The following is a 27,349-nucleotide window of genomic DNA, read 5'->3' as shown; positions in this document are numbered from 1 at the left end:
AAACGATACCCATTTATTGTTAGCTCGTGTTTAGTGGGTCAGAAGTCCTGGCAAGCTCCGCTGGGTTCTTTGCTTCAGATGTCAAGGTGTCAGCCGGGCCGGGCTCTGCCCTGCAGGCTCTGGGACAGAATCCACTTCCCAGTTGACTCAGGGTGTTGCCAGAACTCACCCTCTTAAGTTTGCCATATGACCTTGATGGAATTGCCAGTGTCGGCCACAGTCCAGGGCATGGCAGGGCCCTGGGAACATAGCCAATGTGCCACCTGCAGAGGGCAGGGTGGCTGCGCCTTGTCCTGCTTCCTGGGAGGTCCCAGGATCTTGCCGAGATTCGGGGCTGAATTCCACGCATTCATCGTTACAGGTCAAGACCCCTCAGCTAAGGGCGGCAGGAGGCCAAGCAAGCCGAGCATCCTTAGCCTAGCTGAGGTCCGAGGGCATCAGGACAGGGAGAGAAAGGACAAAGGACCCTGCAGCACCAGCCGGTCCACTTCCGAACTGCTGGGTGCCCCCATGGCGTTTCCTGGGTGTTGGCAGGACCTCGGCGCTGCAAGTCCTCCATGCTGGAAAGTCCTGGTCTCCTCGCTGGCTGTCAGCTCCTCTCCACGCGTCCCCTCCACCTTCACACCCACCGACGGTACGGGTCCTTATGCTTCAGAGAAAACTCTCGGCTTCTACGGGTCCATGTGTTAGGTCCACCCAGGTAATCTCCCTTTTGTCACATGTACAGTGGGAAACTCCACAGGGCGAGGGTCACTGGGCATCATTCTTAGAATTCTGCTCACCCCACCCAGCACCACCTTGGTTTTCCGCCCCTGTGGAACGCTTCCTGGTTCTTTAGAGATGGAAATCTCTCTGTCGTAACCCTGAAGAGGGAACTAAAAGCAGATGAAGAAAGGGAGTAGCAGGGGTTCTGTGGGTCAGGTGGGATACAGCTAAAGGCATAACCAGCGCCAAGCCCAAGACTGAGGGCAGTCTGCAGGGCCTTCCTCGGAAGTCTGACTTTTTCCCAAAAGGATCCAAGGACATCTGAGTTGAGCAGACCATCTGGAAGGGTCTCCTTTTAATGAGAGCCATTTCTGGCTCAGTGCGGGCCCCACCCCACAGTGCAGGTCTGCTCAGGCTCTACTGCCCAACCTCCATCCTGGGGCAACCCCAAGACACCAGAAAGCTGGGCCGGGGGCCCAGCCAAGGGTCTGGCTGGCCGTTCTAACCTTCGCTGCCACCAAATGAAGCAGCCACCCACCTCACATTACTTCAACTCCAACTGATGCATCACTAAGGCCATGACCTCCGAGCCTAGTACTTGGTGTGAGATAAACACTGATGAAAATATGAGTCCTCACCTTGTCCAGGTGAGCTGAGCTATCACCCAAATATCACCTCTCTGACCTTTGTGTTAAAATTGCATCCGCACGACCGACATTCCCAGTCCTCCTTCCTGGCTTTATTTTTCTCCCTAGCACATTCCACTGGCTGATACAGTACATATTTTACTTTTAAATTTTAATTAACTGTCATTCCCCATGAGAATGTAAGCTCCTCGGGAGCAGAGATTTTGCCTGTTCCATTTCCAGCACTTAAATATTACAAGACTCCAAACTGGCACCTCAATACAAATTCATTGAATTAACATAAGGAGAGTTCCTTTTTTTTTTTTGGCTGTTTTGGGTCTTCAGTGTTGCGCGCGGGCTTTCTCTAGTTATGGCAAGCAGGGGCTACTCTTCGTTGCGATGGCTTCTCTTGTTGCAGAGCACTGGCTCTAGGCACGTGAGCTTCAGTAGTTGTGGCACGCAGGCTTCAGCAGTTGTGGCACGCGGGCTCTAGAGCACAGGCTCGGTAGTTGTGGCGCACGGGCAAACTACTAAAACTACCACAAGTTCCCAGACCAGGGCTCGAACCCGTGTCCCCTGCATTGGGAGGCGGATTCTTTTTTTTTTTTTTTTTTTTTTTTGCGGTACTAGGCCTCTCGCTATTGTGGCCTCTCCCGTTGCGGAGCACAGGCTCCGGACGCGCAGGCTCAGCGGCCATGGCTCACAGGCCCAGCCGCTCTGCGGCATGTGGGATCCTCCCAAACCGGGGCACAAACCCGTGTCCCCTGCATCGGCAGGTGGATTCTTAACCACTGCGCCACCAGGAAGTCCCAGAAGGAGAGTTCTGATCTAACCCATCACGCTACACTTTGGTGGCGTAAAAAGAAATCATTTTCACTCAAAATTACATGGCTACCGGTTTTTAAAAAGATGGGTTTTAAACTGTCTGAGTTTTCTACAATTTACTTTTGGCTTCCCTAGTCGGAGAGAACAAGCTTTAAAGGCCTGTCTTAAACAAACAGGTCTAGACAGAGAATATTTTGTGAAAAGTAAATAAATCAGACATATGATTTGTATTTCTCTCCAAGTTTACAGAGATTTAACAATGAATGGAAGATACTCTGCAGGCAAAATGAGTTTGGGTTTCATCCAACGTGAGATGCTTTGAAAACCAGTTCAAAATGTTCACAAAAACAAAGCAAAACAAAGCACTACAGCAGGAAACGTCATTCTCACTCACACGACTGGAAATGTCTTGTCTAATCTCTCCCTGAGACCAAATTATAATGACATTCCACGTTCAAGGGCTGATTCCTTCTGAAAATTTTAATTGTCTTTTCGTACCTGTTCTAGCACGTCCCTCAGCCCACTTCTGTAAATCGGGGAAATGACAGTCCCTTCGACCACGGGCTCGGCCATGGTTGGACCTCATGCCTGGTTGATTACTCCTTCCCATTTTCACTTTTCTGTTACCAGGCCTACTTCCTTCACCCTGAAACCTCCTGTAACCAGCTCTCCTCCCTGACTCCTTTGTACCTTGGGAGCCTCTATTATTGGTCATTACCCTGATCTTTTCTTTTCCTTTTTTAACGGAAAATGAAAAGAAGGTAATGTCACATATACGGGACACTTCTCTTCTTGGGCAGAGTCTGATTTTGAGACGCTTGACTGCTGCTGTTACAAAGATATCCCAGCTGCTGCCTTGTCGTCTGGGCTGGCTCTCGGCCAAGGCCTTGTTTTCTTGCCACCCTTAAAAGCTGGAGGTTGGAGAAGGAGAGTCGTGGCGCTGGCGGCTTCAGAATTTTTAGAAAAATGGGGTAAAGGCACAGGAGGCTGGGTCTGAATAGGGAGAGTGGAGAAGTTGGCCATTTTAAAGAGGGCGTCTCTTTAACGGGAAGGTAAAACAATCCAACTTCCAGAAGAAAACGTAAGATGTTTTCATGACCGTGGAATAGTCAAAGGTTTCTTAAACAGAAACAAAATGCACTAATCATCAGAGACTGATAAATTATACTTAACTGAAATGAAGAACTTTGTTCAACAAAAGAGTGAAAATGCAACCACCCTGGGAGAGGATATTTGACAGAGGATTTGTATGCAGAAAATATAAAGAACTCCTGGAAGCAATAAGGAAAGAAAGACAATCTGCTTCTAAAAATGGGCAGAAGGCCTGAGCAGGTGTCCCAAGACAGACAGCCCAGACAGATGTCCAGTGAGCACATGAAAAGGAGCTCAACCTCACCCTCCAGCAGGGAAATGCCAAGTCACAGCCACAGTGAGACCCCACGTCACATGTGTCCAAGTGACCAGGAGCAAAAAGACTGACAACAGCAAGTGCTGGGGAGAAGGTAGAGAAAACAGAAATTTCATAAATCGTTGGCGGGAGGTAAACCGTACAACTGCTTCGGAAATCTGGCTGGCACGATCTACCACACTTGAACACACTCACATCCTGTGGCCCAGCTGTTCCATTTCTAGGTACAGATCCAGAAAGAATGAGCACGTGTGTGTTCCAAGAGGAGTACAAGAACATACCAGCAGGATTTATGACAGCCCCAAACTGGAAGTAACTCACCTGCCCATCAACAGCAGAAGGGATAAGTGAATAATGGTGGGACCATACAATAGATTACTGATGGGTGAAGAAAATGAACAGACTTACAGTTATAGGCAGCAACATGGATAAATCTCAATAACTTAACTGAAAAAGACAGATGGAAATACTACAGTTTTTACTTCCATTTATATAAAGTTCAAATGTGGGCAAAACGGATGTGGCATTTAGGGATGCACACTTTTGGAGAAAGCCATCAGGAACCGAATTGAGGACAAAGGTACCTGTAGGAGTCGTGAGGGGCTATGACAGGAAAATCACACAAAGGGTTTGAGGGACGGCAGTGCCGTTTCTGGATGCGACTCTGTGGGTTTTCACTTGACCATAATTCATGAAACTATGATTCACGCTTGATGCACTTTTGTCTTTGTATATGAAATTTCATAATAAAAAAACTTAAACTTATATCAGATATAACTTCCTTGTTTAAACTTCATGGAAAACAAAAACTGTCCCAGTAAACCGAAACTCTTCAACTAAATGCAAGCAACTCCTAAAGTAACAGAAGAAGTTGAAGGTCCACTACGTGGGGACTTTACGTGAATTAGGAAACGGCTCCCTCTTTGGGAAGATGATTTAGCGAAAGATGTCCGCTCGGGCTGAGCAGCCTGTCGGGCGCCCTGCTTGGGGGTTTATACCTCCTCTGAGCAAAGAAAAAGGCCCCCTCCCATAAGAGACGCAGGCCTGCGTTGAGGTCACGTCTGCTGGGAGTACAGACGGGCCTTCAGTCCCACCCGCCTCTCCGACGGGGTCCTTGGGGCCGCACAGACATCTCCCTCCCTGGCAACCCCACCTGTGAGAACAGAAGCTGACAGTGACAGGCACAGTGGCCCAGCCAGGCCAGTACACACGCAGGACACAGGACCCCGCCCGCCCACCCGAGCCGCTGGACGCTGGCTGCCACCGCCCCTTACCGCGTAGCCCTCCGTCTTCTTCTGGCACCACCTCAGGAGAGCGTTGCGCTTGGAGCCACCGTATTCCCGGGCCAAGGCAGCCAGGGGGTCTCTTCTTTCCACGCTAGTTAGAAAGGAGAGCACACAGTACAGAGAAGATGCTAACTTTTAAAACCCACAAATACATAGGAAATAACTAACTAGATTAGAAAAGCAAAAGTTGAGGTCTATCCAGTGAGACTCTAAAGAAACCAACAAATTGGTCCCATCAACAATACATTTTTATTATGTCTCATGGTATGAAAGAGGAAGTAAATTGTGCTTCTTGGCTTTCAGAAGTCTGGGGAGGGTTTTTTTTTTTTTCTTTCTAATCTATCTGCTGCTCCATCCTTCTAGCCTTTTATTTATGTATCAATACTTATGTACAGTATCATTTTAATTAAAGACACCTATAGAAAAACACTCCGCATGCTTCAAGGCTACACCTATTTCCATGTAACAAATAAAAGGTAGATTGGAAGGGCATTTTAAAGACACCAGATTGGCTACTTCTGGGGAAGTGATGGGAATGGAGATGAAAAACAAAATCAGTAAAACTGACTCAAAAGGGGAGGCCCTGATACTCTGAAGGCGACACTCATACTCCTCAGTTTATGGTGCAGGAACTCAATTCTGAGCACCTGTTTAGCCAAAGGAAGTGATTTCACTAATTAATACCATATCATTCCAAGAGCAAGAGTTTAGGTGCTCCAGCCTCAGTTTTCTATAGACACCTATACTTTGTATGTGACCTAAAATTATCCAAATACTAAAGAGGGACTAAAGATCACACAGTGTCTTCCATGACGAATATCATGAAATGAGAACTACATTCCTATAGCATGTGGCACAGTATTCTATTTCCCTCCACCACTAGGAGCAGAGGGAGTACAGGAGGTGGTGCACGTCTGGAGCGGCACCTGTAGCAACAATTTAAGAGCAACAGACAAACACTCTATGATAGGATTTACATGTGGGATCTAAAAATTAAACAAACTAGTGAATAGAACAAAACAGACTCACAAATACAGAGAACAAACTAGTGTTTACCAGTGGAGGGGGGCCGATAGAAGGGTGGGGGGATTAAGAGGTACAAACTACCGTGTATAAAATAAATAATCTACAAGCATATATCGTACAGCACAGGGAATATGGCCAATATTTTATAACAACCATAAATGGAGTATAACCTTTAAAAAGTGTGAATCACTATGCTGTACACCTGAAACATATATAATATTGTAAATCAACTATACCTCAATTTTTTAGGAAAGAGTAATAGGATTTCCTCCCCAATGTATATATCATCAGGGCATATATACAAGAATGTTCACAGTAGCACTTTTTATAATAGCAAAAAATTGGAAACAAGCAAATGTACCTCATCAGGAAATGGATAAACTGTGGTATATTCATACAAGGGGATACTATATACCAATAACAACTAAAAGAGTTACAGATGTATGCAATAATGTGAGTGAATCACAGGAATAATTTTGAATTTTAAAAAAAAGGAAATAAACACAAGATGTTTCCATGTATACAAAATGTTAAACATATAATTTAAATAATATGTTGTTTATACTGCTAGAGGTACAAACATACATGGTGATAGTATAACAAAAAGCAAGGAAAGTTCAGAATGGGGGGCGCAGGGAGGTGATACCAATGAAGCGGCTGATAGGAAATTTCAAAAGTAATGATTTTCTTTTCCTTAAACTAGAAGGTAAGTACCCAGGTGCATCTCCATTGTACTGTTAATTCCTCATGCCTTAGACATGTTTTATTATTATTCTTTTGTATCCATCCACTATTTAATTACAATGACTTTTAAAAGAGTAACGGGACACTTCTGGACCTCAGATGACTTCTCTCCCGTGTACCCGGCATATTTGTAAATTGGAGTCCACGAGTTTCTGTGGTCAGAATCACCGTTAACGATGAAGTTATGGTGATTTTGCCTGTTTTTACCATGCCTGGTCTTAATTCATCACTTAACTCATCAAATTTGTCAGCCAAGTTTCTAGGCCTGACAAATCAGAGAAGACTGAAGGGAAGGCTTGGAAAAGAGTTTCTGCATAAACAAATAAAACATGTACCAGTTTTCTTTAAAATTATAAAGTTAACTAGATATTATTGCAATAATAATACGAGAATTTCCAAAGTAAATAATTTCTATTCTATTATTGGTTTGTCTCAATAACATGAATATAAAAATGAAACAACAAATTAACTTCACTAATCTAACCTTGCATGATGAACGTATAATATAAATAGCATATTAATATACACAGAGCCTGTTTATATACATTTCTGGCATAAAGAAAAGAAAAATTTCAGAATAGCACTAATTCTGGTACTTAAAGCCTGTTTTGATTATTTAAATCTCTTGCACATAAACAAGACAGAAATGTAATATCTGGGGCTTTAAATTAAACCTCTGAAAGATATGACCTCATCTATTTGGGTCCAAATATAGGCCACACCCAAAGATATGACAATAGCTGGCCTGAGGTATTCAGACTTATATAAAATCCTTTTATAATACTCATAATGGTAGTTCTAATGTTTGTTAAAAAGCCATTACTTCTAAAGTAGCCCATTTTGTGTATTCATCTACCTGCCTATTCATAAATATTTACTGAAAGGCTCAGTGTAGCACAATACAAGGGGCTGAGAAAGAGATTAAAGTGTTAAGATGAAGTATTTACTGTCCACTAAATTATAGCCCAAACGGGGACAAAGGCACACATATTATGCAACGGTAAACTAAATACCAAATGGGTGTCAGACACCAAAGGCAGAAAAGGGGGTGTCCCGGATACCGGGTGGTGAGCTGCAACCTCAGGGAAGGGTTGACACAGATGGAGAAGTGGTATTTAGGAGCGTGAAAGGACAAAAGGAAGACGGTTCGGCTGGAACCTCGTCAGCAGTCAGAACTGCTGGTGTGACACTGCAGAGGCAGGACACATAACAGGCTCTGATGGATACCTGAGTTTGCTTTGTGGCTTCCAGCCCCCAGTGGGAGCGCTCAGCAGCCTGGAGCCCCCGAAGCCCAGAGAAGGGGGTCTGCTCAGGGACTCGAGCGACGGGCTCTTGCGGAGATAAGGGTCTGGTCTCAGGTCCTCGGCCCTTCCCTTCAGAAGATCTGTGGGGACAACAGGATCACCCGTGTGAGGAGGAGAGACCCGACGGGTCACCACACTCTCCGGTACAATCCTCACGTCAGTGTCACGTACGAACGCACAACAGACACTGACTCACTGTGCTGTGCACCTGAAACCAACACAACATTTTAAATCAACTACACTCCAGTAAAATTATTTTAAAAAATACACAACAGATACAGATGGAGATACACAGATACACTTTTTGGACTGAGTGATGAAAATGCAAACAGGGACATGGTGTTTTCTAGAAAGGATTCTCCAGGCAGGACTGGCTCTGTAATTCATAGGGGACTAATGCCAAGTTAGCCCCTCATTCAAACATTCTCTGAATTTCAAGATGGCACCAGCACGGCACTGAACAGAGATCCCGCTTCTAAGAGCCTTTGGCAGGTGCGCAGGTGGCCAGGTCCACGAGGCCAGCCCGACCCCCGGTGAAGCGCCATGTCCTAATCCACGCGCATCTGAGGGAGGGCGCCAGCAGGAAGACCCCTAGTGGGATTATCGGGTCAAAATGCTGGGAACAGGAAGACACCCATTTCCCAGGACAGGAAGCCATGCCAACCACAGGGCCTGGCTTTTGCCAAAAATCAGTCGTGGTATTTCTTCTAAGGCTCCTCTCTGCTGTCATCTTAGTCTGTGGCAAAACAGCTCATGAAACAGCCTAACCCTCCAGAGGATATTTCCTAAAGGATCACAAAAGTGTAGAATGGGAGAAAATTCCCAAGACTGTCTAGTTTGCATGTGCAGAGGATTTGGGAGCAGGAAGCTGGTCACTTGCTTGATGCCACACACAGCTGGTGACCAAGCTGAGCCCAGGGTCCCTCCTCTGACGCCACAGTCATGGAGAAAACAATACTTGCACAGCTGATAGCATCAATTATGGGTGCTCAAGCTGGGAGTGAGGCTAATGAGCTGGGAAGAGCAGAGAAAAACAGAGTTTACCTCACTAAAGGGAGCAACAAAAACAGTGTATTAACCCCGGGCCTGCAGCTTCTGGGGACGTGATGCTGCAAGGCTGGCCGGAAAGCAGGCAACTGTCACCGTGCAGTCCTTTCTGAGCCAAGTAAACAGAATCACCTGGGTGGACAGGGGCCTGCGGCAGGGGGGAAAGGGGGTGGCTGAGGATGAACTATTTACTTCTGGGCAATTGCCGCTGTGGTCTCAGCGTCAGCATGTATCTTGTCAATGGAAAGAACGGTTTCTCCACCCAAAGGAAATTTTAGAGCTGGAGGAACAGAAATTACCAATACTAAGATCAAAAGTTCACCTGAGGCACCGAAAAATGGTTCAGATGGTAAATTGGATGTTACAGATATTTTACCACAATTGAAAAAACATAACACACACACAGTCCTGTGCTTATAACCAAGTTATTCCTATTTCACACTATGTGGCAAATGTGGAGAACTCAACACGGGCACCCCCTCTGGTTTCCTTATTCCTCTGACCCTGGACAACCCGTGGTCTCTGGTCACCATTTCCTTCTTCCTGGAAGTCATTATGACAACTTGAAGTCCTATACAAACTGTGACCACTTCTTTATGAAGCTGCTATCAGAGCGATTGCCAGCCTCGTCACCAGAAGGCAACCGGGTAGAAAGAATCAGGAAAAATCCTATCCTGGTCCCAGAGCTACTCAAAATCAGTGTGGCCTTTGTAAATTGCTTAAGCACTTCAGGGCTTGAGTCTCTTACCTGTAAAGTGCAGGGAATGGACCAAGGTAATCTTTAAATTCTCAATGTCAGTGTTTATCTAAGGCTAAAATCCTATTAATTCCATGAAAAAGAAAAAATTCAGAAGATAAAAAAATAAGGTGGTAAGGTGAAACAGTTTACAGTCAAAGGGTGAAACTTATCTCACAGAAACAGCTATTTTAAGGATAAACCTATGCTTGACCATGACCTAAAAGAAGGACAAAGGGGATGTCTTTTTTATTCACCGTGTCACAGAAACTGTCTGACACTTAAGACACAAAGGATTTCTCTCCATGTGTCTAGATTTCTGGCTTTCTCTCCTTCTAACAGGCACCACGAATAAGTCAGTTAGTGTTCTTTTCATTGTTTTTGTTTCCTCATAGCAGTGACCTCGCAGCCAGCCATCAATTTCCAGGGTGCATGTTTTAGACAGCCAGAACCTTCCACTGACGCCTCCCGGCTCTGGGGTTTGGGCTGACTCCTCAGGCGACAGTGCATAGGTGACAGCAGCCCCTCCGCGGCTCTGTCCCCAGCCCGGCTGGGTTCACTCAACCCTCCAGGCCGTCCCGCAAGGCGGACAGCACGATTTCTGTTTCGGAGATGGGGGAACCCCAGCGCCGAGGGCTGGAACAGCCGGGCCAGAGCCGGACTGTAGGCAGCAGGGGGGCCAAGGCGCAAGCCCACACGGCGTCACACCCTGGTTCCCCCTCAACAGCTCCTTCACATCGTCCATCAGCACGGCACGTGCAGCAGGAGCGAAAATGAGGCGCGTGAGGCCCTGCGGTCACAAGCAGCGCTTCACCGTCGGGATCCAAAGTTTTAAAAACAGGGCATAACAACAGGAAGAGGTCTACACTCAGAGACAAAGATGGCTCAGAAGAGGCATATTTTAGGTACTGTGGGGGCGACAGACCTTCAGAATCAGGTAAGATTTTTTTCTCAAAATAGTTACTTTTAAAGATGAGATAGTCTCTGGAGATTTAGTTAAAAGAACAGACAAAAGACCTCCAGAGCCTGACACTTCTCCCAAACTCATGCACCCTGAGAAGTGCAGCCAGCAGAACACAGCTGGGGTCTCGTGTCCATAACACATACACTCAGAATCTGAAATCGTTTGCAATAAATGCCACTTATTGCAAATAAATGATTCTTTTTCTAAGCTCAGTTTCATGCAAAGAAAAGAAGAAAAGTTAACCTCACAATACGTAAGTCAAAACTACTTCCTATTTAAGGTGATTTACCTGAGAGGGGAAGGTCTGGGAGATCCAAGCGCTGAGTCACTCCTTTGCTGGCCGGCCGAGCACTACTGAAGGTTGAATGCCTCTGAAACCAAAAGGTATCCGCACATAGGTGGACGTGTCACATCAGGGACAGCATGAGCAAGGGGTGTGTGCGTGTGTATATGCGTGTGTGTGCGGGTGCGTGTGTGCGCACGCGCATATAACAGTTCTCAAGCTCGTCAGAATCCCCAGGGGGACCTTTTAAAACGACTTCCTTTATTTGAATAGGTAATAAATCCTATTAGGAACAGAAGGGACACAGAGTGAAAACAAAGTCTCCCTTTCACTCCCATCACCCAGTTCTTCTCCCTGGGGTAACTGTTATTAATCAGGTTTGTGAACATCTTCCTGGAATATTCTATGTATATTCAAGGATGCGTGTAAAAACTACTGTTTTTTAATGGCCAACAGGTACATGAAAAGATGCTCCACATCACTAGTCATCAGGGAAAAGCAAATCAAAACCACAATGAGATATCACCTCACACCTGTGAGGATGGTCATTATAAATAAAACAACAACCACAGAAAAAACAAGTGTTGGTGAGGGTGTGGAGAAAACCCTCATGCACTGCTGGTGGGAATGTGACACGGTGCCGCTGGCATGGAAAACAGTGGGGGGGTTCCTCAAAAACGTAAAAATAGAACTACCACGTGATCCAGCAATACCACTTCTGGGTGGATACACAAAGGAATTGAAAATGGGATCTTGAAGAGGTACCTGCACACCCATATTCACTGTAGCATGATTCACATTAGCCAAGAGGTGGAAACGACCTAAAAGTTTATTAACAGATAAATGGATAAAGGAAGTCTTTGCATGCAATGGAATGCTATTTAGCCTTAAAAAAGAAAGGAATCCTGTCACTAGCTGCGACCTGGATGGACCTAGAGGGCAGGATCTGCTGACAGGGACTGCACCTGTGCCGTGGCCCGAAGGCTGAACCTAGATGTTGACAGAAGTGGTCCCAGGCTGCACTTAGAGGAAGACTTCCTGATTCTGGCAGAAATAGATGTTCCTTTAATGGGCCAACTCTGGGGTGTTCTGGGAACGTTTGCTGAAGCTCAGGGCAGATCAGAGCTTCCCCTGCAGCCTTCCCTGTGTTAAATTCCTTCCTGCTTAACTAGCCAGAGTGACTGACGTACTTACAAAAGAATGGGGATACACATTCATAGAGAAATAGCCCCTTGAGTGGGGAAAAATTTGTAGAAGGAATTTCACTTTTGTAATAAGTTTTTTTTTTTGTTTGTTTGTTTGTTTTGTGGTACGCGGGCCTCTCACTGTTGTGGCCTCTCCCGTTGAGGAGCACAGGCTCCAGACGTGCAGGCTCAGCGGCCATGGCTCACGGGCACAGCTGCTCCGCGGCATGTGGGATCTTCCTGGACCGGGGCACGAACCCATGTCCCCTGCATCGGCAGGCGGACTCTCAACCACTGCACCACCAGGGAAGCCCCACTTTTATAATAAGTTTAATCCAAAACAACCTAAATGCCTATCAACAGAGGAGTGGTTAAGTTAATCACTGCAGTATCATATAGCCTTCAAAAAGAATGAATTATTTCTCCAAACACTGACATTTAAAGATATCTGATATATTCCTTCATTTATTCAACATATATTTATTGAGTTTCTACTATGATATGATTATGTGCAACCACTGTTCTAGACAAGAGATATAACATCAAGCCAAAGGGATAAAAATCCCTGCCCTCAGGGGTACATGCCAATGACAAAGCGAAAGGAGCCAGTGTCTGAATAACATGTCGTGTAACCCAATTTATAACACTTTCTCTCCCTCACTACACCCACCGACACCCACCCCCACACACACACACATACACACATTTTTTTTTAAATAAATAAATTTATTTATTTATTTTTGCTATCTTGGGTCTTCATTTCTGTGCGAGGGCTTTCTCCAGTTGGGGCTGCTCTTCATCGCGGTGCGCAGGCCTCTCACTGTCGCAGCCTCTCCCGTTGCGGAGCACAGGCTCCAGATGCGCAGGCTCAGTAGTTGTGGCTCACGGGCTTAGTTGCTCCACGGTATGTGTGATCCTCCCAGACCAGGGCTCGAACCCATGTCCCCTGCATTGGCAGGTAGACTCCCAACCACTGCGCCACCAGGGAAGCCCCACACATTTTTATGTTAAAGAAAAACATCTAGAATACACAACAAGCCATAAACAGTGGTTATTTCTGGCGCTAGGGAACAAGGGGGATTTTTCACTTTTTCCCTTTTATACTGAAATTTTTGGGAAAAAATGTATTTTAAAAATAAGCACAAGGGCTTCCCTGGTAGCGCAATGGTTAAAAATCCGCCTGCCAATGCAGGGGATGCGGGTTCGAGCCCTGGTCGGGGAAGATCCCACATGCCACAGAGCAACGAAGCCCGTGCACCACAACTACTGAGACCGCGTGCCACAACCACTGAAGCCCGCGTGCCTAGAGCCTGTGCTCCGCAACAAGAGAAGCTGCAGCAGTGAGAAGCCTGCGCACCACAATAAAGAGTAGCCCCTGATCGCCGCAGTTAGAGAAAACACGAGCACAGCAACGGAGACACAACATAGCCACAAATAAACAAATAAATAAATAAATAAATTTATAAAATAAAATAAGCACAAGAGTTAAAAATTGGAAATAATCCAAAAGTCAACCATTAGTAGGATGGATAAACCATCAGTAGAATGGCATATTTACACAAAGGAACATGACACCACAACGAAAAAAGAACTGCCACAAAAATAGGAATGAATCTCACAGATTCAACGTTGAGCAAAACAATCCAGTGACAAAGTCTGAGATCACAGAGAACTAATCTGTGGTGAGAGAGGTCAGAGAACGGTTCTTTCTAAGGGGTCACTGACGAGATGGTGGCATGAGAGGCCCTTCTGAGGTGACAGACATGCTTTATCTTGGTGTTGGTTATACATGGAAACATTCAAGTTACGTATTGAAGAGGTCTGTACTTCATGGTATGTGAATTACAGCCAGTGGTGTGCTGCAGCTGGTGTGTACCTGCTCATAGGGCTGATTGATAAATTTTCAGGAATTGTGCAGGCTAAGCTACTAAACACAGCCATTATTAAAATGAGACTATGTTAAAAGCAAAAGTAATAAATACTCAAAACTCATTGCTTCCTAATTATTTTTCTACATTTTGCTAATGCGGTTTTCATACCTGCTGTGTCTGTCTTGTACAAGTACTACTAAGTCTTGTACAAATACTATCTAATGTACATCTCTTCTCAACCCCATATGCATTGAGGTCGTAGAAACAGCTTGAATTGGCCACAACGGGAATACTTACCAAGAAATTGGCAAACACTACAAATCAGGGCTCTTTCCCCCGAGGAGCCAGTTGTAAGACATTTACTAGCAAACTTGTGTTTATAGCTCAATAAAGATAAGTAAAAATGAAGCATGACCTCTTTCACTTATATTAAATAAAAAATGATTATCATAAAATAAATAATTGTTTTATTTGGTTTTACACAGAAGGTGGTGGAAGTTACCTTCAAGGGCAAAAAAGTGAAAAAAGTATTTTTTTTAAAGCTTAAAAGATCCCAAACAATATCCATAACTACTAATAACATCAAAAATGGAACTTGTTGGGCTTCCCTGGTGGCGCAGTGGTTGAGATTCCGCCTGCCGATGCAGGGGACGCGGGTTCGTGCCCTGGTCCGGGAGGATCCCACATGCCGTGGAGCGGCTGGGCCCGTGAGCCATGGCCGCTGAGCCTGCGCGTCCAGAGCCTGTGCTCCGCAACGGGAGAGGCCACAACAGTGAGAGGCCCACGTACGGCAAAAAAAAAAAAAAATCAATTCTTTGAGAAATATATCCAGTTCAATGTCCACTTCTAATAGAAATTACAATCTTCATATAACTGAAAACTTTGACAGTGTCATCTTATGGGAAACCAAGAAAGAGGCACTAACAAAACTGTATGATGTTTGCAGCATCTCAGACCTTCCTCAGGAACCAAAAGGTAATTTTTAATGAAAGTTTCATTATTATTATTTTAGGCGTACTAAAAAAATGTTCCATGTGCCTCAAAAAAACAAACCCACTGGTTTTCGGTTCCCTTTTGTTGCCTGGGTACCACGTGACACCAGCCCTACCCCCCACCCCACGCCGTTGGCTCTGATACCTGCATTGGAGAAACAGCGGCAGCTGGAGTGGTCCTCACGGGGATTCCACTCAGGGGGCTCCTGGAGGCCTTATGCACAGAAATGTCCTGCCCAGCTCCACCTGACAAGAAAAGAGATGGGGACATTTCTACGCTGCTCCGGCTCAAAACAGCAAATAATAGTTCCTGACTTGCTACTCTTTTTGGTGACTAAAAAAGTATCCCATGATGCTAATTAGGTATTACGTGTACTCTTTCAACCTCTTCTGCCCTGGACCAGTATTGAATTGGGGGATGAGTTGGGGGGAGTTAACTAAATGGGGGCTGGTCTTAGATGTAGGACACACGAGGGACAAGAAACCATACAGGTGATGAGTCACCTGCAGAAGGCAGAACAGAACACTCTTGCATAAACCATTATTGTTCATTCCTTTCCCACCTTCACAGACCGAATGTGGTCACTGAGCCTTCACAGCTTCCAGTCTCTGTAGTCTAATCTTAATCTAATTTAGCCCCAAACTATTTTAGCAGAGACAGCATCCTAGGATTAGCTGTTACCCTGGCCTTCCAATACAACAGGCATATCTGTTGCAATCAAGGGAAGAAATATATTGCATTTTGGATACAGGCACATTTGGTTTCTTCTCTTCACTGTATTTATGGGTGTACGGTATAGAGATGCATTTTTCTCATGTGGCGGTAACAGTGAATAAAGGTGAATTGTGAGTCAGGCAGACATTGCCAGAAAAAGCTGGGAATGTCCCACGATCAGAAACAAAAGATCAGCACCAGTGGCCACACACAAGACACGGGGGAGAAGCATGTAACAGCACGCTCTAGGATAAAGAAGCCCAGGGTGTGAGCAAGGCAGCCGAACACACAGATCAGTGCCTCATTTCCCGAGAGACGAAGCCTCTGGCTGACCCTGCTAATCCTCACGAGATGGTAAGAAGGCGATCAGCAGTGACCTGGATTTAACAGACACAGAGGCGGAAAAGGAAGGTGGAGAGGCAGGAACTGGAGTTGAGGAGAGGAGGACAGGAGAGCTGACTCGCTCTGTTGTCTCACTGGAGCCCCAGAGGGCATCATGCACCATGTCTGTACGTGGATGGTCTGGGAAGGGCCCCGTGGTCACACCAACGTGGGACCAAGGTGGTGGAGGACGGGCTTGATCCATGGGGCCACAGTCTGAATTTGAGTTTTGCTTATGAAACAAAATGATGAAATACCTGGACGCCCCAAGTCAAATGACTTGATAAGGGATTTAACGGTGGTTGCAGACTCTGAAGATGTCGGAGGGGTTCTGTTCACGTAGCCGCCATGCCACCGGCCAGGAGCGTCCACCTCGGAGGGCTCCGAGTCTTCCTTCACAGGTCTGCACGGCAAAGAGCAAATCAGATTGAAATGGTGAAGGATGTCCCCACGGGACACAGGACACAGATGGAAACAACCAACATCGAGAAGAGAAACAAATCTGGGAGGAGGATCCCAAACTGAAAATCCTGTTTTCCGTACCAGCTTTGCATTTTAGGAAATAACGTGGGTACCACTCTTAATTTTTATCACAGATGTTTTCTCCGGAATGGCCAGAGATAGCATTTTTCTATGTAGAGTGACTTGACATGAGCTCTAAATAAAAAGGATGGAACTGGAAACTGCAAAAAAAAAAACCCAGACAAATGTTATTTATCATAAAATAGTTAGCTTACTGTCCGTGGTGGATACAACAGGTTGGTGTGTCAATGTGAATCTAATCCCCACCTGGCACACAGAGGCTGGAAAGATGACATTTCGGGACCCCCTGCAGCTAGGATTTCAGATGGGGGATTTAGGCTCCCACCAGAAAGACTGGACGAGACATGGACCAGGACCTGAGTCAGGAAGGAGAGGCAGGGCACAGGGCCTTCACTATGCTGAGACAGACGGAAGCAGAGGCAAGGTGCTCCTGCTGCTGGGAACTGGTGGCAGCTTTCCCACCAGGTAGGCAGCTTCCTGGTTTAAGGCTCCCCTTCACGGCAGAGGCAGCAGCTGGCCTGGCAGCCCAGTTCTGTGTGCTGTAACTTCGAGCGTTGTTCCTGGAAGCTCAGCCTGGAGTCTGTTTCTCCAGCAATCCCCCATCCCCCAACAATCCTGCAAGCCCTTTAGTACCTTCCTGCTTAAACCCACGAGGCTGCCATCTCTGAGGTACAAGAGAATTCTGGCTCACGTGTGTTTGCCCCCCAAGAGAATGGTAATTGTACTCTAGAGCAACACTGCAACTCTGCATGAGGTGAGGCTTCTCCGCTCTCCCACACTTTCCTGGTGAGTTCTCTCTGTGGTTTCCAGACTGCAGCACAGACTCATAGAAGAGCCTCTTAAAGACAGACCATCTGCATCAATCCTCTCATGCATGGCTTCCTCATCCAGGGGACGTTAGCCTGTCATTTAATCTCCCTGTGAATGTGCCAAGACAACACCTCCCAACTTCCCATTCCTAAATCACTGCTCTTTCTATTGTGTCAAATTGCCACAGCTGTTTTGCAAAAAGATGACTAATTTATGAGAATGGCTCAAACAGAATACTCCGGCAGTGTACTTTAAATAAGGTCAGTGGAAGTTTAAAATATTCATTTATTGATCTTTTTGAAAGGAACCTAGCTACTCATAAGCTTTTGCAGTTGAATTTACTTGTCCTTAATCCTCAAAGCTTTCTCCTGTTGCTCTGTAATCAACGTGAGTAGAATAAATTTAAGTGAAACAGAACTTAAAACACTTTAGTCACACTGCCCTACACTCTTGTCTTCACAGTCCCTTCTTTGGAGTGAAAAAAAAAAATCAGTAAGTTGATGACTTTTCTGGAACGAAATATCAGGTATTTCAGAAATTGGTAAGGGTTTGTGTTTTTTTTTAATCGAATGGGGTTGGTTCTTGTTATTTTCCCTGTTGTGTCACACAGTATAAAATCAGATGGTAAGTAGGAAGAAAGAGAGCGAAATCAGGTAAGGTACGAGCAAGGAAAAAACCTCTCATTTCTGTCCCAGCCATTCTCAGGAAGGTGATAAAGAGGGCACCTTCTTACCCATCCATGCACCCGTCCTGCCACCTGGCCTGGAGGATTCAGAGCACCCCTCAAAGGAAGACTGTTTTTAAAAATCCACTTTTATTTCACTCCTTGATAATTTAATAAGAATAAAATTACATTCCACTGAGGTGCTCCCTTTGATTACCTAAGTTTCTCTGTGACTCACAACATCAAATGATACAGAGGACTCGTTTCAACACCATAAGGAAGTAGCAAGGATGCAAGAACCAATCCCAGCCCCGCTGCTTTCAGGTATCAAGGGCAGCGTTCCACACTAGCAACACTAGTCTGCTGGGCTAGGACAGCAAGAATGAGTGTGAGAAAACCCAGCCAGTTGTTTAAGTAGGTTAACGAAGCTACTGGACTAAAGACCTACCACGTTACGTAACAGCGATATATGTGTGCGTGTGTGTGTCTAGGGAGAAGAACCACAGAAGTGTGTGTGTGTCTAGGGAGAAGACCCACAGAAGTGTGTGTGTGTGTGTCTAGGGAGAAGACCCACAGAAGTGTGTGTGTGTGTGTGTCTAGGGAGAAGACCCACAGAAGTGTGTGTTTGTGTGTGTGGTGTGTAGGGAGAAGTGTGTGTGGTGTGTAGGGAGAAGAACTATAGAAGTGTGTGTGTCTAGGGAGAAGAAGCATAGGGGTGTGTGTGTGTGGTGTGTGTGTCTAGGGAGAAGACCCATAGAAGTGTGTGTGTGTGTCTAGGGAGAAGACCCACAGAAGTGTGTGTGTGTGTGCATGTGTCTAGGGAGAAGATGCATAGGGTGTGTGTGTGTGTCTAGGGAGAAGACGCATAGGGGTGTGTGTGTGTGTGTGTGTGTAGGGGGAAGACGCATAGGACGCTGTTGGTCCCATCAGCACTGTAACAGTGAGCAGGGGCACCGCCTGGCTTCAGACTGTTGGGATCGACCAGCAACAACCCCAGCAATAAACCGAGTACGACATTCCCTCTGTTCTGCGGAAGAATAAAGACTCTGTATTCTATAAAGGATACTAAGAAATACTCAAGCATACAACCAGGTGTACACTAGCCAATTCACTAAGGAAACACTCCAAGGGCCCACTGTGGGTTAAATACTGTTCACAGTCAGCTACGGCCTCCTAAGACACACGAGAGGCTCTCGGGTTGATGTGTAAAGTAAAATTCACACGTATAGCCAACGGAGCCTTGGAAATCCCTTGAATTGCCCAAAACGACAGCTTGCACGGTGCTGTAAATACAACTGCACACAAAAGCCTCCTGCAGCTGCTCTTCTTGCGCTTTGTGCAGTCTGCTTCTCAGGTGCAGCTCAGACAGCTGCGTCGTTTAGGGACCACGTTTAACCAACCACAGAAACGAGGCATGTTTCCCGTCTGCTCCCAGCATGTGCAACTCTGCTGACAATGAATAATTTCCACAAAAAAAATCTGTGTCTGATATGTAACTCCACAGCCCATACCATGGGTCTTAAAAACATTATCTAATTTACTTTTCCGCAAAAACTCCGTAAGTTACAATCCTTCATTTTAGATGAAACACTTGATGAAGGTCATAAGGCTTGTATGTGGTGAATCTGGGGTGAAAACCCAGCTGTTTGACATGCCTTTCTCAGGTTTTTCTATGACGCGTGGGTGTCTTGTGAGAGGCACAAAGGGCTCTTAAAAAAAAAAGTAATAATGCTGATGGGACTTCTCCAAATTTGTTTAATGTATATAAGAAAAATGCTACCAATATTTCTTTCCTTGCTTTTATTTTTATGGGGTAATCTGCTCTTAGGAGGTGGCAACCCATCTCTGAGAACGACAGAGAGTCAGTTGTATGTGAGGTCACCCGAGGCACCAACACAGGAGATGGGGGTGTCCTGCCTGTGGACCACACCCCCTGCTCGCTGACTGCTGCCTACCTTCTGTACCTCTCATTGGTATTTAAACATGTACATGTGCCTATGTCTGCACTTAGCCCTTACTTTTTTTTTTTTTTTTTTTTGCGGTACGCAGGCCTCTCACTGTTGTGGCCTCTCCCGCTGCGGTGCATAGGCTCCGGACGCGCAGGCTCAGCGGCCATGACTCATGGGCCCAGTCGCTCCGCGGCATGTGGGATCTTCCCAGACCGGGGCACAAACCCGTGTCCCCTGCATCGGCAAGCGGACTCTCAACCACTGCGCCACCAGGGAAGTCCCCCCTTACTTATTAAATGTTGTCTAATGCCTCTAACGCACAGCTTCCCTTGTTTGGTTACAGAACAGAATCTTCAAATAGTGTCGGTTTTCTACGGCTCTTAGGTCATCACACAGGGCACAGCTTGGCGTTGCTGTTGGTTTTGATCCAAGGACATGCGAGTTATTGCTTGCAATTAGTTTTAAGGTATTCAAAGGTTAACTACGTTTGGGAAACGTCGCATTACACCACTGCTGCCTCCACAATCGGGAGAAACTACAGAAAGATAGCATGTCCGTGCCTCAGACTTTGAAGAATTTCTGCGACGCTGAGAATAAGTGGGGGAAAGTGATGAGAAAAATACTACCGGTTTACCCCGATTCCCTTGCAAAGAGATTGAAGATGTGGGAAACCCCACTGAGGCCCTGGGTCCTGGAGGGCGGCCAGGGCTGGAAGCAACACCTGGGGGACAGGCAGAGCACCCCTCCTGCAAAGGATCAGTGACACAAAGAAAGACACGCCTGTCCAAGGAGGCCGGGGTGGTTGATTCCTGGCACGAAGGACAGTAGTAAAAAGGGGCAGATGGGGAAAGGCCACAGGACATGCCTGAAATGGACAACGGCCAAGCAAAACAGACCCCGAAAACCAGCTCCTACATGCCGCCTCCTCCAAACAGAGAAGAAACCAGACACGGGTGAATTTCCCCTGCTGGCACCTCTTCCTCTGCACTCCTCCTTGCCCTGTCTGTGTCTCCAACATGCAACAGAAATCTACCTTAAAGAGGCTTCCTTCAAGTTTAAGATACGAGAAGAAGATTTCAAGAGCAGTCAGGCAGAGTGAGCACAGATTGAGGCAGAATCCAGACACTGATCCTGGGTGAGTGACAGGCCCTGATACACTTTTATCCACTGAAGCAAGAATAAGTGATGGGAAAAAACAGGCCCTGATCTATGAATAGATTTCACAGTATAAACTGAAAAGAGTCACCGCACTCAAGGGAGAATAGACATTTGTAAATACAGAACAGGAAACAGATTTAGAAACTTAAAAGCATCTGCCTTCAGAATACAATAAAATTCAGGAAAGTATATGAAAGATGACACTTTAAGGTGAAAGGCCGAGTGTAAAAAATTATATTAGCAATCTAATAATCCCATGAAGACAGTTTAAAGCAGAATCAGCTCCAGAGAAAAAAGAACAAGAGCATACTGGGAAAGTCTCTCTAAAAACGGATGAAACGAACGATGTCAAGGTGGGATTTCAGTTCTGCGGGCAAAGGATGGTGTGGTAATATAATAAACGGTGCTGGCGTGACTGGCTGTCCATCTGGAAGAAGAAGACCCACTCCTCACATCAGATTAAATAAAGAAAGCAGACCAAATATCTGAGAGAGTATATGTGTAAAACAGATGAAGAATACTGATTACCTTCCAGGACGCTACTCAAGGGGGAGAAGGAGGAGTAGTTTTCTTTAACGCCTCCATTTTATTACTGGTTCACCAAAACATTACTTCATAATTAAGAAGAAATCCAATACAGTAAATCATCAAACAATCTACTATTTGTTTTTAAATTTCAACAAGACAGTTCTAGACTTCAAATACCATGTCCTGTACTTTTCAATACTCCAGAATCTTTAATTAAAAATTCATTTATGCAAAATTATTATATTTGCTCCTTGCCGTTTCCAATAATGAAATCATTTAAAAAAAATAACATTTGTACTTAAAAATCAACCTCCTATCTACAACTTGCATTGAAAATACTGTTTGCTTCTGCCTCAATTCCAGTCATCTGACGTGGCTTTGAAGTTCTGAAACTACACACCCTGGAAAATTGAGAACAAAGTGACCGGAAGGCCCTGCAGAAACGTGGCCAGTGATTAAAAATCAGGCAAAAGACTCTTCTAAATAACGACATGTTTATTTAGCACTTCATAAACGCTTACATATAAAAATACTCGACAGTCCCCAGAGAAAGACAGATCAAAATATGTGTGGCAGAGACAGCTGTGCATTTGAAGCTGCGATTGCATTTTTCTTGTTTGTATTTGAAAACACTCGGCAAATGAGTTTTATATCATCCTAAGGATTCTCAGTCCGAGGTAAAGATCTCCCAGTATATAAATTCCTGTCCCACTAGGACAACTCCAGCGAGTGTCACAACTATTTTTACAGAGAGGACATTGACCTCTCCTCTTTCTGTCACCAAGTCGAATTTTTCTAGTGACTCTGTGCTCTCTTGTTTGACACCCACAATGTCCTCCTGAGTTAAAGGGCTTTCCTGTTCCTAATTTTCCATGGATCCCATCTTGTCTCACCTTCCTGATGACGTAGCTAATGGTCTAGAAGTTCTTCACACGAGAGCTGCAATGAGTTCTGCCAGATAGAGGCTGAATTGGACCCAGATCTTAACAAACGTACGGACTTCCAAGAGTTTCAAGTCACACTTTGGATCTTGGATCCCTCTGAGTTTATGCTTCTGGATTGAAAAAGTCTTTAGATTTCCAGGGTGAGTTTTATTTACGAGGCTTTTGTTGTTGTTCGTTAGTTCTCAGTTCAATTCCAATTAGCATCATCACCACAGAAGCTTATCTGATTCAACTACATCCTTTACAATCAAGCAAACATCTATGCATATTGAACCCCAAAGAGATTTTGGAAATCAGCCCAAAACATGGTGGTGGCTTGTTTCAGACGAGCTGAAGGAAGTCAGACCCCAGCTTGAAAAGGTGAAATCAAGACTTGACACAGAGGAAGCAGAGCTTTCTAACTTCTTCAGAACCAGACGTCATGCAGACGGCTTCCTATTTCACCTAAAACAGTGTTAATTCCAAGCTTATCAGACACTGTATTCAAAAGGAAACATAAAAATAAACTCCAGAAAAGTAAAGCACAGCCTGGGCTGTGTTCACTCTGCACGTGCAACGCCACGGCCCTCGCTCAGCACTCTGGCTGCATCTCAAAAATTTTTTCACGACAGACTTTGTTTTGCAGAACAACTTTATTTTGTGCTCCAAACAAAAGACTGCTGAATCTTCTGAGAAGAATAAAGAAAAAAAAAAAAAGAGGGAAGGATCATCTTTGTGCAGAGTTGACTCCAAAATGCAAAAAGAAAAAAAAAAAAGGTAAAGAGACTTGATGACAATGATTGGGCAACAGTGGCTGTTCTAAGGAGACCGTTTGGTTCTTTATCAAAAGGTTATTTCTCCTCTACACATTCCCCCTTTCACACAGAAATGGCTGTGGTTTCCCATCATGGCAAGGGCTGGGCGGCCTCTCTTCCACCACCTGCTCTGCTATAGCTGACAGAGACCATGGAGCTGGAAAATAGAAATGGGAGGCAAAGGCTGGTAAAGGTGTTACTTAACGCAACACTACCTTAGTCTACACACACAAGGACTAACAGCTGGCGCTGTCCACGGGGAAAAGCTCAGAGCAGCACGTCTGAATTTCGACTGTCCCCATCTCTTTTGGAAGTCAAAGGTCTTCAGACAGAGAAAATGCTAAAACTTCAAAACGCTGGGCTCCTCCCACTAGACCGTCACCAACAGACAAGGGTGTCGGCAGAGATGTCCAAGACCAACCAAATCAGGTCCCTGTAATTGACAGCATGGCTCGTGCTTCCCTGTACTGTCCTACAGTTAAGGCCAAAAAATAAAAAAATTAAAAAAAAATATTTCTTTTACTATTACAGTATACACATTCTAAAGGCTTCTGGGAAGCTCATGCCCACTTTTTAAAGCAAATCTGTAAAGACAGAGGCCTGGGAGCAGAGAAGCAGACGTAGCTCTTTAGAATCATAGGCTACAGCTCTAATGCCACAGATGCAAATTGAAGCTATGAAAAAATAAGTCATATGAGAGTGAGAGGATTATGCTTGCTGGGATACCAGAGGACCGGTTTCTACTTCGAGGGGCAAATAAAATGCCAGAGGCCCCCAACAGTTGGAGGTTCGCTTGGAAACTGCTCAGGAATCCCCACGAGAACTGGCCCCTTCGCTGGAGGGCCGGAGATGCTGTATCAAAGCATCCACAGGGAGAGAGCTGGACAAGTCATCTCAGTGACCCAAGAAGCTATGCCTCCAACTTCCTACTTTCCCTTTCCAGTGACAGCTCCAGACACCCAGAGAGCGGCTGTGACACATTACAGCTGTAAGAACAACACACAGGGCGCACAGGCACACAGCTGACGTCAGGGCAGAATGCACGTGTGCACACACAGAGTTAAAAGCCAATTCCAGAGAGTCTGGCAGTGACCGGCCGCCATGCTGCTCAGTTCAGAGGTGACAACGAGAGAACCAGTGGTACAAGCTAAACACACTGGGAACCTTTGACGTTCTATTTTAGAAACTGATACAGTTATTTAGGCACAGACATTCAGTGTGTTTAACTCTTTAAGAGGCTGCTTATTGGTGTCATATGATACATACAGCAAAAATCGAATGAGTCACCATAAAAACAATGGTCCATACTGTGTCAGAGTAACAGAAGGCACACAAAGGTCTCTCCCTGCTACTGTTTGAGACGCCCGTGTCATGTACATATCACCGACAGTGTCTTCTGTTAGAAAGGCTGCATGTGGCCCATCAAGGCATTAAGTCGAGCTGCACGTGTGTTCTCTAAATCCCAAGGACTCAACTTTTTAGGAAAAAGTTCTGATGTTTTAACTTTGGTAAAAGTTTTAATTTCATTGTGTTTCTCTTAATGGTTCAAAACAAGAAGCAGCCAGAGTTGAAAAAGTTATTCATTATCCTTCCATCCAATAATTTCTGTGTCTGGCAAAACAGATCATTTTCAGGTCCACAAAAACTACACGGGTTTGTTCAAATTTCTGGAAGAGAAAGAGGAGGTCCACGGCCCAGCTACAATACGGAGATGACACTGTGTAAGGGAGACCCAAGGCTTGCGCTGGGAATGTGGTACTGGGGGCACATGTGTCCCTGACTCCCCCATCAGAGAAAGGCTCCCTGACCAACCAGTCTCAGAACAGAGCTTAGGGGGGGGTCTTAAAATCCAACCTACTCTTACCTTCTCATTTTTAAAAAAAATAAATTTATTTATTTATTTATTGGCTGCGTTGGGTCTAGTTGCGGCGAGCAGGGTCTACTCTTCGTTGTGGTGCGCAGGCTTCTCACTGCGGTGGCTTCTCTTGTTGCGGAGCACGGGCTCTATGCGTGCGGGCTTCAGTAGTTGTGGCACGCGGGCTCAGTAGTTGTGGCTCGTGGGCTCAGTAGTTGTGGCTCGTGGGCTCTAGAGCACAGGCTCAGTAGTTGTGGCGCACGGGCTTAGTTGCTCCGTGGCCTGTGGGATCTTCCCGGACCAGGGCTTGAACCCGTGTCCCCTGCCTTGGCAGGCGGATTCTTAACCACTGCGCCACCAGGGAAGCCCTTACCTTCTCATTTAAGAGAGGAAGGAGCTCGGTCTGGGAAGAAAACCTTGCCAGTTGGTGGCAAAGATGAGACCAGAGCCTCATTTTCCCATGTATCTTAACATCAGTTATTCTGACTCCAGAATAAAAATACCTCTGAAAACATCACAGGATTGAAGATGGCTAATGAGCTAAGCTTTAGAATCATCTAAAACTACTACATTAAGTAATGTTCCACTTCAACTATTAAGTTCTTGGTAATAAACGCTAACTTGCCTTCACACCCAGGCACCCCACCTGCCTTCCTACTGGCCTATGATCTCTCGAATGCCAGTTGATGAGAATGCGGATCAGTCCATCCAGGGTCACGATCAAGTCGCTTTTCTGATGCTCTTACTTTCTCTTGGTTGTACTTGGAGGACCCCATCAGAGAATTTTCTGCAAGTTCTTTGGCTGTGGCTGAACCGAGAAGGACTTCTGAGTTCTCGTCAGAAGACTGTCAAAGTCAAGAACCCAGGCAGCCAAGATGGAAACCCTCCGCGGCTCTGGGATCTTGGAGGGTGTCAGCTGGCTGCAAGTCTGGCTCATGTGGTAGGTTCAGGAAGAGGTGGAGCCATCAGCAAGTAACTTTCCAACACCCAATGCTTTAGAAGGGGCAGCTAGCCGGGGCAGCGCAAAATCGGACAAGGAACCACTCTGGCAATCATCTGAAGGGCAATGAAAGCCAAGAAACCCACGGACGCCTGCAGGGTTTCAGTAGCATGCCATGTTCTGAACTGGTGTCAGTTCTCCAATTTTGAAACATTTTGTGATAAGGGATTAAACTGCTGGAATTAGGAGGTAGGTTTGCAAATCACTGGAAAATCAAAAGAGAAACATACTGTGTTTGAAAAAAAAAGTGACCCTAAGTTTGAAAATGTTGGATGTAGCACATGGGGCCCTAAATTGTCAAGATGCATGCAGATTTCCTATGGTATCAGGGTTCCAGTTGTATAATCTGACCTGTATCTTAGAATCTAAGTAAGAAATGCAGCATCCCATACAATAACTTATTTAGGGCCACCTCTTAAACTCAAGGCTTGTCTTTTATCATTTATCTGTAAATTCACATATATATGAAGCAATGCAGGTTATGATGTGGTTCCTCTTCCAAAGACACACAATAGAAAAGCAAGACACATGGACAAATAAACAAAAGCTGACACCAAAGCAAACCAGGATGACCTCACAATCATTTCAATAAGGAACACTATGAAATCTAGTTTTCCTATTCTGCTTCTCCCTTAAAATCTGCATGCTTTTGGTGGCCAGAGGGTATAGGTGTGACTATAAAATTATGATCTTGATTTTCATAAACAAAGGGCCGCCAGATTGATTGGAGCAAGTCTGGTAAGAGAATCAAGAGAGAATTCTGAGCAGAAATCTACGCCTTCCACTGCTGTGAAGTTCATGATACTATATCAGACCCAGAGGCTCGGAATCCAGCCCCTGTCAACCCTGGAAAACAGGTAAAAAGGGCAAACTGTACAAATCTGCATCCAGAATTTAATAAATCTGATTTTTAAATTCTACTACATTTTATGTTGAGAGAAATCCAAAAATTCAAAATAACTTCTAATAACCAAGAATCTCAACGTCAAAGGCATCTACTCCTGATT

The 27,349-nt window shown here is 45.3% G+C and overlaps 1 protein-coding gene across 3 annotated transcripts in view; it reads right to left on the bottom strand.

Moving 5' to 3' along the window:
* SPECC1 (sperm antigen with calponin homology and coiled-coil domains 1) overlaps positions 1-27,349 on the bottom strand; it is a gene marked incomplete at both ends in the record, with an annotated part of 179,832 nt that overhangs the window by 43,688 nt on the left and 108,795 nt on the right. The window contains 5 exons of one of the 3 annotated variants that reach the window (XM_079724746.1): positions 4,839-4,941; positions 7,848-8,034; positions 10,961-11,042; positions 15,147-15,247; positions 16,355-16,500. In XM_079724746.1, the coding sequence (XP_079580872.1) occupies positions 4,839-4,941; positions 7,848-8,034; positions 10,961-11,042; positions 15,147-15,247; positions 16,355-16,500 (619 nt within the window). The remainder of the gene's footprint in view (positions 1-4,838; positions 4,942-7,847; positions 8,035-10,960; positions 11,043-15,146; positions 15,248-16,354; positions 16,501-27,349) is intronic. The other 2 variants (XM_079724747.1, XM_079724748.1) reach the window with 2 other exon arrangements.

The sequence above is a fragment of the Hyperoodon ampullatus genome (genome assembly GCF_949752795.1).
Source record: "Hyperoodon ampullatus genome assembly, chromosome: 19".
Classification (NCBI taxonomy): domain Eukaryota; kingdom Metazoa; phylum Chordata; class Mammalia; order Artiodactyla; family Ziphiidae; genus Hyperoodon; species Hyperoodon ampullatus.
The sequence above is the reverse complement of the archived record's forward strand: the minus strand, read 5'-3'. Positions and strand labels throughout refer to the sequence as shown.